General features: G+C 40.5%; 1 protein-coding gene across 14 annotated transcripts in view; it reads left to right on the top strand.

The window, feature by feature from the left end:
• Window positions 1-14,207, top strand: part of gphnb (gephyrin b) — a 110,874-nt gene that overhangs the window by 94,314 nt on the left and 2,353 nt on the right. For 8 of the 14 annotated variants that reach the window (XM_082506283.1, XM_082506290.1, XM_082506292.1 and 5 more), the window contains 12 exons: window positions 576-618; window positions 1,526-1,663; window positions 4,903-4,995; window positions 7,864-7,919; window positions 8,456-8,575; window positions 10,002-10,060; window positions 10,377-10,530; window positions 12,121-12,242; window positions 12,420-12,507; window positions 12,703-12,776; window positions 12,911-12,978; window positions 13,114-13,217. In XM_082506283.1, the coding sequence (XP_082362409.1) occupies window positions 576-618; window positions 1,526-1,663; window positions 4,903-4,995; window positions 7,864-7,919; window positions 8,456-8,575; window positions 10,002-10,060; window positions 10,377-10,530; window positions 12,121-12,242; window positions 12,420-12,507; window positions 12,703-12,776; window positions 12,911-12,978; window positions 13,114-13,217 (1,119 nt within the window). Of the gene's footprint in view, window positions 1-575; window positions 619-1,525; window positions 1,664-4,902; window positions 4,996-7,863; window positions 7,920-8,455; window positions 8,576-10,001; window positions 10,061-10,376; window positions 10,531-12,120; window positions 12,243-12,419; window positions 12,508-12,702; window positions 12,777-12,910; window positions 12,979-13,113; window positions 13,291-14,207 lie in introns of all 14 variants that reach the window. The other 6 variants (XM_082506289.1, XM_082506284.1, XM_082506291.1 and 3 more) reach the window with 2 other exon arrangements.

Below are 14,207 nucleotides of genomic sequence, written 5' to 3'. Positions count from 1 at the left end.
CCAGTTTTAACCCGCTCTGCTCTCCTCCCCACCTTGCCGTAGATCACGGGTAGCGTTCAAACGCAGCATCAGCAATTTCCAGAGAAATCTGAACCCTCTTGCGCCACATCTGAACAGCCACTATCGTAACTCAGCACTACATTTCCACTACATTTGGTGTTACACTGTAGCACAGTTAAAACATCTTGTGATACAATATTGTCACTCTGTATGTTGCTGCCTTTGTCCGTATATTCTTTAAAGTGCTTTAATTATAGTGTGACATGTCAGTGCATTTATCAGTGTGACAACCACCTGTGATATGATGATGTAGTGTACCGTAAGTGATCATAATGGTCATGGGGGAGATGTAACCATCTCCCAGCAGCAGGACAAAGTGCACAGTGTAGTGTGACGCAAGCTCTTGCCAGTGCTTCTGACTGTTGTATAAACAGCTTGTCATTTCAAGCATGTGAAAAGAGCAGCTTGGTTTATCTCAAATTACCACCACCTCTGCTCTCTCTCTCTCTCTTTCCTTTTCTCTTTCCTTTTGCCCTTTCTTGTCTTTCGTTCCCAATCACCCTCTCAATCCCCAGGTGCAGTCACGATGCAGCAGCAAAGAAAATATCCTAAGATCAAGTAAGCACCAACTTTCACGTTTCACATCTGCACGTCACAGACTGTGCCCTCTAACACTCAGATAGATTTTAAGTGTGTGTGTGTGTGGCTTCTGTGTTGCATTTACATGTCCCTGTGTGTTTGTGATGTTTTGCCAGAGGTTGTTAAGCCTCATGTTAAGCATCAGAATATGCTGTGGAAGCGTAAGTGTATGTTTAAAGGAGAGAAATTGGGTCAAGGGAAATCAAAGCACGGCGTCTATTCTTCGCTGTGAGGCAGAGCGAGGCAGAGAGAGATAAAGAGAGAAAGAAAGAGAGAGCAGATTACACATTAGTTACACCTTGCTTTGTTCCTTTTACCTTTGGAATTATTAGAGAGGTATTATTAGACCAACATGGCTGCTATCGAGCACCTCTGTCATCCAGCTGCGTTTCACAGGAACAAACAAACAGGACTGTTTTTTGCCAGTCCCTCCTCATGGCATTCAAATAGCACACATATGCCTACATGCAGCAAAAATAAGTCGTCTTAATCCAGTTTTCTTACCATGGTGTGAAGACATATTAGTTGATATATCCTTTTTTATAATGATAATTTGTGCATTTTAACTGTATGTCATGTAGACTCTGGACTTAACAGCTGAAAATCCAGAGTGCGAGGTTCTGTTTGAGATTTTAAAATTGTTGTTCAGAGTTGTTCAGTTCCCTGCTTTTAGAGCCACGTAGATGCCTGCTGCCTTGGGAGTGAATCCCAGTAGAGTTCTCACTCTTCTCCTTCCTTATCTTCCAGTCTTCCTCTTTCAAAGTGTCTAAATAAAAATAAATACTTTTTCTCTTCTTTTTTTTTTAATTGTTCAAATTTAACATGGAGAATTAAACCTGATTTTGTGGATTTTATGACTACATCTGTATGTTTCACATCGTCTCAGGTCACAGTGCTGTGGACATCACCAAGGTGGCCCGGAGGCACCGTATGTCCCCCTTCCCCCTAACCTCCATGGACAAGGCCTTCATCACTGTGCTAGAGATGACTGCAGTCCTGGGCACTGAGATCATCAACTACAGGGGTGAGGAGGACAGATAGGTGGTTACCCTTTAAAGCCTGTAGCCATGCTGCTACAGAAAAGCTTCTAGTTTGTAAGTCTTTCCTTTTTTTGCATATCCAGCTCATATAGATGCTGGGATGTTGTGGTGGTACTCCTTTCCGATTGCTAAGTACACATGACAGCATTTAAACACCACCTGTTCACAACCAGACACCTCACTTAATCAGCAGTTCCTGTACGCAGGCCACGCTGTCAGTCACACAGACTCAGATTGTCTTTGCTACAAGGTCAACTGCATGTTGTTTGACTTCCCACAGCTTGTGAGACACTTTATACAGACAATGGATCCAATTTTTTGCTCACCTGATGCATTTGTTTGTTTATTCATTTATTAACATGTACCAGGTTGGAGTTTCGTTTTATTTCTCTGTAACCGACAGTGACATGCACGTGATTGTAGCTTTATTCCTTAGCCATAAGAGCGCTACTGTGTTTCCATCAGAGTACATTTCAGCTAAACAGAACTGAATTCTACAAAAGCAAAAATTATCAGAATTGTGGCCCCAATATTATGTCAAAAGAATAGTGAAACTAATGTTTTTGTTACTTGAGGCATTTGAAATTGAGATCACAACACATCAAGAGACAAATTGAGGCTGAAGCTAGCTTTTGCTTCATGGGTATATGGGTCTATATATAACTTTTGTGTAGCAAATAGCTAAAGCCAGTAATTTTCAAAGTTGATAGTATACCAGGATTATTTACAGCTCATTTCCGCTGCCCCCAAGTGGTCAAAATAGTAACAATTTTTAATGCAGTTGCAAAACTAATTCCTGTTTATATAATTCTCAGTGTCTGTCATGACATTTGTATGTACACATTACTGCTTGTGTGTTCATGTCGCTGTATGAGTTAACTGTAGCAGTATTTTTGCATTGTGTGCTTACAAGTCTAAACAGACATCCAGATTCTAAGGTACAAACTTGCAAGACAAGTAGGTTTAGCACCTGAGGGTCTTGTCATCCTTCTGGCAGAGTGGCTTAAGTGCCAGCGGAGGATGACACAGAGTCAAGCTGAGGGCTGGAGGGGAAAACACAGTCTTTAATTCATCTGTAGAAACCGTAGCAAAGACTGGCGGCAATAATGGCCTGCAGCGCACATGACTTCTAGATCAATGATGGTAGCAGGAGCGCTTTCGTTTTCCAGGTGTAAAGTGATGTTTCATGTTATGGAATAGGGGACTGGATTGCAGGATTTGCAAGAGCACAGCTGGGTGGCGGACAGTTGGGTAAGGAAGAGAGAATGGGGGGATTTGAGAGATGAAATATTTAGACAGTCAACAGCTGGAGCAGCTCCCCTGCTGGATTTAGAACAGTGTGTGTGTGTTTGCTAATGGATGTGTATTCTGCATTTTTTGCATATAGTGAGTATTGAATTAGAGGTGTCTAGCGCTGATTTTATTGTTATAATTGGTTACTACATATTTCTACGTAAGCTATTACTGGAGGAATAGTATAAATTAATACTAGATCCCTGTTTATCTTTCTTATTGTATCGTAGAGACATTTGCTGTGATTCAGTACTTAAATATGAAGTTCTTGACAGTTTAATATTTAATGCTAAACAGTCTAAAACACTTTAAAGGAATAGTTTGAAATGCTTACTCTCTTTCACGCCCGGAATTAGACAGAAATATTTATCTGCATGTGAATTATGAAGCCCTAACTATCTGGAGGTTAACTTAGCCCAGCAATTGAAACAGGGAGAAAAACAACATGCTCGGTTACACTTGGTTGGTTTTAAACACAGAGACCTTCAGATTTTTTACTTCAGAGCAGTTTTAGTTTAGTCCGCCCTTGTTTTCAGGCTAAACGCTGGGCTAACCTCACTGGCTTTAAATGTACTTTTCTGCAAAGGCATGAGAGTGAGTCATTTCATCGAGTTTTAGTTAAGGAAGTGAGCGCATTTGTCAAAACAACAAAACAAAAAATTCATTTAGTTCCTCCCTATTTTCCTGTCATAATAACCAGTGTTATTGTTCTTAAATAGGGCTATTTCTTAAGCAGAAATCGTAGACATTAAAAGATTTAATAAACCTGTTTTGTTTTTTGTGTTTTTTACTTTATTTTTCCGATACATATTAGCTCACACTACTTTTTAAATTACTGACGTAAACATTTGCATTTCAACTGAATGAGACATTATTTTAACCACATCTGCTTTTATAAGTTTAAACTGATACACTTCAACAGACGAGGTGGTGTGAGGTTCAGTCTTATTGGCCTCAGAAATGCTGGGAACTGCTGGCTTAGACTGGTGTCCAGAACGTCTTACAAAAAGAGGTTCTTCTTTTTGAAAAGCACCTTATCAAACGTGCACTTTTCTGCTGCAACAAGACATCACCTCTGTTCTATTATTAGTCACAGCTCAGCTTCAGCACATGGTTTTAACAAGCTTTTCAGTTCCAGCTTGTGTGTAAAAATACACCAATTTAAATACTGTTAATATAGAGAAAAGATGGGAGGATTTGGACACGAGCATGTGTGCCTTTATCCATGATGGAGATGCATTATGTACAGCAGCTCAGTATTCCTGTCATCTGCATGTGTGTGGGTGTCTGTATGCACATGCATATTTTTTCCCCTTAAACTCGTTGATATCAAAGCTTAGATCTTCATATTAACACCCACATAATCACAGCATGAAGGCTCAGCTATATATAGGCACACAGCAGCTTAAGGTATTTTAGTGCCTGGATCTTTTTTTCCTCCCTCCACCCACTCTCCCTTCTGACTTCTATGTCTTTCTTTCCTTCCTTTACTTTCTCTGAGCCATTGTCTCAGTGAAGAGGCTCTGTATTTCCTCCCTGACATTTTTTAAGTTGTCTGGCTGTTGGAAATGCTAAAGAAATGTGCACATGAACATTTGCAAGCCCCCACTTGCGGTGTGCAAATCGGTAAACTGAGGTAAAATAGCGCAGTGTGCAAGTACATGTCCGTGTGTGCAGGTCAGGCGGTGAGTCATGCAGAGAGATGCTGATGCGTGGTGTCACACTATGGCTCTCTTTAAAACATGCACACACACACACACACGCATATACACACCTCCAGCTCAAACATTTCTCTGTATCTTCATCAGATGCACTGTTTCACCCTCTATGCCTCTGTCTCTCTTTCTCTCTCTAACTTTTGCTCTCTCCTTCCACCAATCTTCAACCAGCCTCTCCACTCCACACTCATGTTTTTCCTCTTCTTCTACAGATGGGATGGGTCGAGTCCTGGCTCAGGACGTTTACGCCAAAGACAACCTGCCACCCTTCCCTGCTTCTGTCAAGGACGGTTATGCTGTGAGAGGTAGGTAACATCAATTACGGCGGGTGATGCTAATTGAATAATATCCTCTCATTCTTGTCTTTGCCACATTTTGTTGCCCATCCATCTGACATCCTTTCAGTATTTAGTACTTTGGATCTTATCCTCAGTTTATCAAAAATGTACATAAGTGTAAATGTTGCAAGGATTATACTGTTATTTATGATATATAGCCCTTGTTGTGTTCAAATGACACATCTTACCTAAAAATCAAACACATTTATGTTTATTTTTAGTTGTTTACGGGTCCTTTTTTACCTCTTGTTATTACCATGAGAGCAATGAGACAGTAGGCCTGCTTAACCAGGTGTTCGTAAGTGCAAACTTTGCATGGTTATATGTAATTATTAAATGGAAACCATTTATAAAATTACATTTTACAAAGTCACAAGAAAACATAAACACTAACTGAAACAATACTGTTACAAACCTTACCTAAAAGAAAATCCTAAATATTTAGGAAATGTCTGTAGTTTTTTATTTTTATTATTAAATTTATATACACGTTTGTGCCTCATTATCATTTTTATTATATATAACAAATATCAAAAATTATTGAAAATTACTACTAATTACTGACTAACTGAAACTAAATGGAAATAAAATATTCATTTAAAAATTAAAACTAAAGAAAAATTCAAAACTGTACTGATTATGCTTTGCCGATCTAGTTAAACAAAAGTAACATAAAGAAGTGGATCACTTCAAAAGCAGTGCATATACTTAAGAGTAGTGGTGTCAGCGTTAATCTCGTTAAAATTGCTGCATGTGGCAAATCTCCGTTAGCGCGGATCACCCCATGCTGCACAGCGTCAACGCATTAGCGCGGTTAGCTCGTTAATGCGTAATGTGGTTATGGCGTTAACGCGCTTTTAACGAGATTAACGTTGACAGCACTATTAAAAAGTTGATGGACTGAGACTGAAGCTAACGTGTTAACAAGCTAACCGTGCTAATGCATTGACACCGTACAGCCCCACGCACAGGGTGATCCGTGCTAACTTGCTAACGGAGATTTGCCGCATTAATGCGGTTATGCCGTTAAAAGGTCATTTTAACGAGATTAACGCTGACAGCACTATTAAAAAGTTGATGGACTGAAACTGAAGCAAGTACAAACCTGAAAAGATGTGCAACCTTTTGATACAATTAAATAGTGTAAATAGATTGCACATTATTTTGAGGAAATACTGTGCACTCACACGTCCTTCCTCACATGGCGGATTGTGATTGATTCCCGTTAGGCACTGCTGCAGAATTTTTTCAACTGATCCGAGCATATTTATAAGGTATAACAGAGACAAAGCTTTAATAGTGAAATCTGACAGTTGAAAAGACAATTATGAAATAAGAAAACTAATCAAGGTTACTTTTTGAATTCTACCTCACATTGACGCAGCTGTACGTGCCTGTCATGTCATCTTATTCGTAAAGTCACTGCTGTGTAACAGAGCAGTGATGCTGCAGAAGGACTAACTGTTTCTGTCCCAGTGAGATCACTGCAGGACACCGGAGCAGGAAAAAACTGCTTGTTGGACAATGTAAAGGCTTTTTCTGTCGCTGTGATTGAATGGTGATCCTTTCAATTATTGTACATAAACGAGGCTGTCCTCCACAGCTGCCAGGTGGCAAGAGATAATTCTCAAATGGTGGAGGATTTACCTTTGTTCAGACATCCAACTCTCAGAGTTTCATCCTTATGGCTGTTAGAACTCCTTTCTAGTGTTTTTCTAGGTGAGATTCAGAAGACGTTGGTTGAGATTTTCTGTCAGTATTTTAAATGAAGGGAGTCCTGTAAAGCACTGAGGGCTCTGTTAACCTGAAGAACAGGGTGACAACTCGCTGACTTCAGGCAGCTCAAAACCTCCTGTACATAACATCTGCTGTTGGTTCCTACTGAACGAGTAGGAGGAGAAGAATACCACAGATCTCTCAGGATTTTCTGCATCTGTCCTAAGGGCCTGTTGCCTGCTAAAGGATACGTGTGTTTTTTAGAAATTATAGTGCTTAAAATATGGGTCTGAAAAGAGTCTGTTGTCTAGAGCTTGAATTTTTCCTTTTACCAAAGTGTAGCTTCTGCCTTTTATTGTCACTTTAAGTAATAAAAAGCACCAAGAAGCTGACAAATTAGCCTTGGTTAACATCCAAAAAGTGATCAGGGAAGTCCTGGGTTCTGCTACGTGTGTAGTGTGAACAGGTAAAAATGCAGTAGATGTTAATACTAAGAACTGCATTGGTATGAAGCAGAGTTAGATGAGGAGAGATGCTCCATAAAAACCCATAGAAACTTATATTTCCATCATGGCTCTCAGGTTTTTCCCAAAAATGTGAAAAACCTCTTCATGTCAAAACAGATTTTTGATGTCATCAATGGGATTTTTTAAACTTTCTGCACTAAAGAGAATGGCAGATTCACCCGGCAAGGACATTTTTAATGTCAAAGGATGCAGTATATCCGTGTTCAAAGAGCATCTTGTGATGACTTTCGTTCCTCTTTCTGTGTGTTTGTTAATTGATAAAGAGGGATGCTAAAAATGATTCTTGATTTCTCAATTTTTGTGTTTGCTCTGGTCGGTCACAGTACTTGGCTGCAGTAACAATAAGGGTTGGGCTGTGCAAAGGCTATCAGACTGATTTTTGATTAAAACTGTAAAAATCTGCTTGCCCTGGTAGTACTGTTTGTGTCTATTTTGGAGATGTTTAATAAACTTTCCCCCCCAGATCTTGTTTTTATCATTTCCCACTGTATTTTACCAAAAGAAATGACTCAGCTCAATACACACTCCCACACACCCACAGGTTTTCGCCTGCACTCGTGCGTAATACTTTTCAATCTTTCTTTTATTCTAGCGGCTGACGGCCCAGGCGACCGCTTCATCATTGGAGAGTCCCAAGCTGGAGAGCAGGTTTGTGTCCACGCTGACACCTCTGCAAGCACACAAAGACACCCTCACTCACACAGTCGGTCTCACACAAACACCCACATAAGCTGGATATGAAAATAAAGTACTTCACTTTTGCCCTTCACCTTATGCCTTGACCAGCCTGTAATTGCACATCAGTGTGTTCCCTTAGCAGGTGATGAAAAGCCCTTCGCACCAAAGCATGGCCAGAAAGTCAAAGTGTAAACACATGAGATCACTGAGACAAAAGTAAGCCTGACATATTTTCGACAACCCCTCACATCTCCTCTCAAACAGCATCACCACACATTCAAGCATCTGTTTCCTGTTTGCCTTTATAAGCTCTTAAAATTGCAATTATGATGTACATAAAGTCAGTTTTCTGTTTTATTGTATAGATTACTTCAGTCACAAACAGTCCGTCATTTATTCCATAACACCTATGGGTTAAATGTTAACCCAGTGTTTGAAATTTGACATGATATTGTTTGTCCTTTCCTGTATCTTTGACTTATGTTTACCTTTCTGTGTTTGCACAGCCCACCCAGACAGTGATGCCTGGCCAAGTGATGAGGGTGACGACGGGTGCCCCTATACCCTGTGGGGCAGATGCTGTAGTCCAGGTGGAAGATACCGAGCTCCTCCGCGAATCAGAAGACGTGAGCGTGAAGTTTCATGCTAAATGAAGGACAGTCAGAATCAGAACGCTAAAAGGCCTTAGTATGCTCATTTCCAGCTTCATATTTTGAATCTAAAACTACTCAGTTTTCCATGATTCATAGTTTTAAAAAGTAATAATTATTATTATATACTGGCCTTTGATGCAGTGTCTGGGTTCATCTACTGTCTGAACAAGATTGTTAAGCGCATGTCTCTTTAAGGCCCGAGGCCTGCTTTCTTTTAATTGGTTGCCCCTCACCTGGCTATTGCAAGCAATGCCCACTACATGTAAGCACCAATTCCACACCACAGACACAGCTAAGGGCACACCTGGCCATAAAAGGAAATCCATCCCAAGCTGATGTTAGCTTGGTCAAGAGAAGAAAAACATTAGAAGCCAAACATCCATGGCGCCCTCAAGCCCAAGCTTTTGTCTCACTTCCTTTTTAACATGCCAGTATCTTTATTAAAAACTTCAGCTATGTTTATTATAACCATCCTATAAGGTTGTCTTTAACCCAAACCTGTGAAAGGTTTCATTTAATTCAGTTCAGTTTTATTCATATAGTGCCAAATTACAACAGCAGTAAACTCAAATCACTTTATGTTGTAAGGTAAAGACAAGAAAACCCTAACGATCAGCTGACCCCCATGACCTAGCACTTGGCGACAGTCGGAAGGAAAAGCTCAATTTTAACAGGAAGAAAGCTCCAGGAGAACCATGCTCAGGCAGTCTGGTTCAGGCAGTGATCGGTTGGGATTCTCTCTGTGTACTGCAACTGCTTCCCAAATTCCAAATACATGAATGCTAGGTTAACTGTCTATGTGTTGGAGCTGCAAGAGACTGGTGACATGTCCACTATGTGCCCGTCACCCTGTGACATCTGGGATGGGCTCCAGTCATGGACAATTTCAAGCTCTCAAATTTGTGGGATAGCAGTTTGGGGATAGCCTCTTCCTGTTTCAACATGACTGCAGACCAAAGCAGTTCATAAAGACAGTAAACAAATTTGGTGTGGAAGAACTTTACTGGCCAGCACAGAGTCATGACCTCAACCCGACAGACCACCTTTGGGATCAATTAGAGCGGAGACTGTGAGCCAGGCCTTCTCATCTAACACTGTCTGACCTCACAAATGTGCATCTAGGAGGAATGGTCAAAAATTCCCATAAACAAACCTATGAAAAGCCCTCCCAGAAGAATTCAAACTTCTCATAGCTGCAAACAGCAGATCAGCATAATGTTAAACCTTATGGATTAGGAATGGGATGCCACTCAAGTTCATATATGTGTGAAGGGAAACAAGTGACTACTTTTGGCAATATAGTGTCTTTTATCCTAGAAATGGACAGAATACTGAAAGCATCATTTTCTTATCTGTCACTGACCCAGCCTGTTCAATGTGATAAATGTTTTTCCGGTAGGGGACGGAGGAGCTGGAGGTACGAATCCTAGTACAAGCTCGCCCAGGGCAGGACATCAGGTTAGTCCGTGACTGAGATGTTTGCTATGTATTATACTTATTAAATACTGTAAGGCTGGAAGACACTGTTGGGAGTTAACTTGAAAAAGATTAATGCAAGGTATAGTGCACCACTACTACTGCCGTTATTATAATTCTGTCTGTCTGCATGTTTTTGATTATTATTGTTCTTTATTTAACATTATAATAATGATGAAGACTGAAGGAAAACAGATGCTTAGAACACATTTCATGTCTTTACCAGAACATCTATGGTGAATGTAGCAGTACCCTTGTTCTTGCAGGCTTTAAATGTTTAGTGCCCATCTCTTCATAGGCCTATCGGTCACGACATCAAGCGTGGCGAGTGCGTGCTGGCCAAGGGCACCCATATGGGCCCATCTGAAATTGGCCTCCTGGCCACTGTTGGAGTTACAGAGGTGGAGGTCCAAAAATTCCCTGTGGTGGCCGTCATGTCCACAGGAAATGAGGTAAAGGTTAAGAAAATCTTAGTTTTTGTTGTGGTGAATTATGCCTCTCGACTTGGCTGCGAAAGGTACAACAGTATGCCTTTTTTTCCTAACAACACACCACGTTCATATTTATGCACAATCACCATTGTTTGCTTTGGCTGGCGACAACAGAACATCATTTAGAAGTGAATGTGCAGTCAGCTGTTTCACATGTGCTTTCAGTTGTGAAGAACGTGTTTATCTGTGACCAGGTGGTTTCGTTTAAACAGTAGAGTCAGATTTGTGCATTTTCTGTGTGACTAATGCGCAGTTTAAATTTCATGGGGTGCATGAATATGCATAGCTCTCCATTTTCAGGGCCGTGCAGACCCATATTTAAACTTTATCACCTGTTTGTTAGCATATTTCACTCATCTGCCGTCTTATGAAGTAGAGGATTAGATGCAGCTACATTTTATTCATGAGCACTTATTTTGGTGGCAGTGGACCAAAAAAATCCATGATATCCTTTTAACATGTTGTGATTCAAAGATTTTAAGATACAACTAGACTTCTGTACCTCTTCAGTGTTCCAGTTTCAGATATTACAAAACCTAATCCATGACGGCAGACTTTGGCTAATTGAAGCTCTTTTCCAACCTGATCAGGTGATGTGCTATAAAGAGTGTCATGGTGCCACATGGAAGTAAGATGTGGTGGCACCGTCAGTTAAGCGTAGCGCTTTTAGAACATGAAGCTGAAAGACTGCATGAACCACATGCGTATGCCCGTGTTCATCTCATGGAAGGACTAAGAAAAGGAGAGGGGCAATGGAAAAGCAGTGACTCTAAGATATTGGCTGATATTAGCTTTTTCTGATATATCAGTGTCTGCATTGATAACAGCCAATAAATGAGCATTTAAAAAGTAATGAATATGATGAAAGACCAGGTTGACAACATGGTGACAGGTGGGTTTGTAATACAAGAAGAAGAGTCAGGTGGATCGTAAAAATAATCGTGCAATTAAAATGTTTATTTTTAAAAAGCATTTTCATATTATTTTTGTAAAGACTCTTACATAATTACACGCAGTAAATGTTAAGGAAATCTGTCTGTTGCAACATTGTGTATTTCAGACTTTTAAATGTGTCAGTCATGTTCTACTGTTTAGTCTTAAAATGTGACAAAATGGTGACAAGAGCACCTCACAAGTTCCCAGAGGCCAAGCTGACATCTTTAAAGTGCATTGGTTTAGATGACACTAACTTTAGCACGAACAACAGATGGGTGTTGCTAATTTGAAACTTCAGAAAGTGTTTTTTTCTCAGTTTTAAAGTATTATTTTATGCAGCATTTTTAACTCAAGGGTAATAGAACCAAAGCAGATTTATTCAGTACAGAGAGCATGTTAAATATAGTAACTACATGACTGGGTACAAAAATGAAAAAGTTTGCATAAGGATTATAATATTGTCTCATCTTCCAGCAGAATAATTATTTTTTTACTTACCAGACCTCATCGCAAATCAAAAAGATGCAGAATGATTTATTTAATGATTTTCACAACTAATAATAAAAGATTGCCATCAAATAGGAGTTTCTAACATGTGATTTGTTTGGGCGATAGCTTCTGAACCCAGAAGATGACCTCCATCCTGGAAAGATCAGGGACAGCAATCGCTCCACCCTGTTGGCCACAATTCAGGAACATGGCTACCCCACTATCAATCTGGGCATCGTGGGAGACAAGTATGCCGTCAGATCTTGCCTCTGCCACAGTTCCCTTTAGCTATGCTTTTGTCCTTTTAATAAGCCCTGTGTACTTATCCAAAGATAGGCCAGTTTTCTCATTTTCTGTGATTTCTCTGTCCTGGGTGTCGCGGGGGGCTTGACATTTGTATGTATATGTTTGTCTGTGCCCTGCAGCCCCGATGACCTTCTCAACGCTCTGAATGAAGGCATCAGCCGTGCTGATGTCATCATCACCTCAGGAGGAGTGTCTATGGGAGAGAAGGTACAGTGGCAGAAAGTCCAGTGGTAGAGTTGTGTTGTACTGACACCATGTGGTAGCTGATAGCCAGACAGCTGAGCTTCACAGTTCGTTTGAGTTCATTATTTTATGAAACACATTTTTTGGAGTACTTGTTCTTCATGTCTGTTGAGTATTCTTAAGGATTTTAATTTTCTTTCTTTCTAACATCATTTTTAGGACTACCTTAAGCAGGTGCTGGATATCGATCTTCATGCTCAGATCCATTTTGGTCGTGTGTTCATGAAACCAGGGTAAGAAAAAGAATCCGCTTCAAAAGTGCTTCACAAACAATACATACAAATGACATGCAGAAGGAGTCATGTGGTGTAAAATGACAGCCGGTGGAGAATTTAGAAATTATGTTTGTTTTTGTCTTTTTTTCCAGTCTCCCAACAACTTTTGCCACGTTGGACATAGATGGTGCTCGCAAACTAATCTTTGCCCTCCCAGGTAGTGTGTGAAGTTGAGAGAAAGAGTGATTCACTCCGCTGTTTGCGCAGAGATGTTACTCACATATTTCCCCCCCCCCCCCCCCCCCCCTTGCTTTCTCTCCTCGCCCTCTTCTCTCTGTCCCCCCGTCTGTCCTAGGAAATCCCGTGTCTGCTGTTGTCACCTGTAATCTTTTTGTCATCCCTGCCTTGAGAAAGATGCAGGGTATTTTGGACCCCAGGCCCACCATCATCAAAGCGAGGGTAGGACACACAGGGCAACTGGGACATCCTGACTTCATCGCGTTCCCAAGTGCAAAAAGTGTCCTTTGCTCCTGTGAGGGATGATTCAAAGTCGCTGTTGTAACAAATAGGCTTTAAGAGTGTCGATGCAATCAGCTGCAACAGAGAGAATATATAATATATGGGGACATTTACAGTTATGTTTATACGTAAAAAAACAGGGTGTATTATTGCAGCCCGTTGCAGCCATGATTTGATATAATTTTCATCATCTGCTTGATACATATTTATGACCACAGTGTTTTGCTCTGATTTGACAGAGGAACCAATCACGGCCCACACTGACCCAAAGGCCTGCTCCCCGGTCATGAATATTCATAACTGTAGAGTGAGAAAATCATATCACGATAATACACAGTGAGCACACACAGCCTATGTCCCCAACTAACATCATGGAGTGAGCAATCTGGTCCCCTGCCATTATGGGTGCTATTCAGGGTGTAGTGTTACATCATTTGCTGTTATAAAGCAGTTAGAAATCAACTTGAACACATTACTGCCACTTAGGGGTGCAAATGATGGCCTTCGCCAGATGTAGCCAGACAATTTCCCAAAGCAGATGGCATCAGACACAGGTCAGATAATACTCTGAGAAAACCTTTCCTTTTGCCAGCAAACTTAGATAATCTTTGAACTAATGTATTTGCCCTGTTTTAAATGTGTTTGGCAGAATTTTACCCAACTTGCTTACATTTTGTGACAGTTCAGATCTGGATTTTTGCCATTAGAAGATTTGTGTGTGTACATGTGTGTTTAGCCTATAGACTGTATATAAAAGATGGCTGTGGCTCTGAAGATTACTGCACTCTGTTTTTTTTAGAAGAGGCCATATTTGGACGAGCCTGGTTTTTTCACTTCTGCTAGGCTTTAAATTATAGCTCTGTTGGAATTCACTTGGTATAGATATGCCATCTATTGTGTGGCATTCAAGACCGAGGAAGGTTGTTTATT

Source organism: Aulonocara stuartgranti (assembly GCF_965226115.1).
Source record: "Aulonocara stuartgranti genome assembly, chromosome: 15".
NCBI classification, from domain to species: domain Eukaryota; kingdom Metazoa; phylum Chordata; class Actinopteri; order Cichliformes; family Cichlidae; genus Aulonocara; species Aulonocara stuartgranti.
Note: the sequence above shows the minus strand (reverse complement) of the source record. Positions and strands in the feature narration are given on the sequence as shown.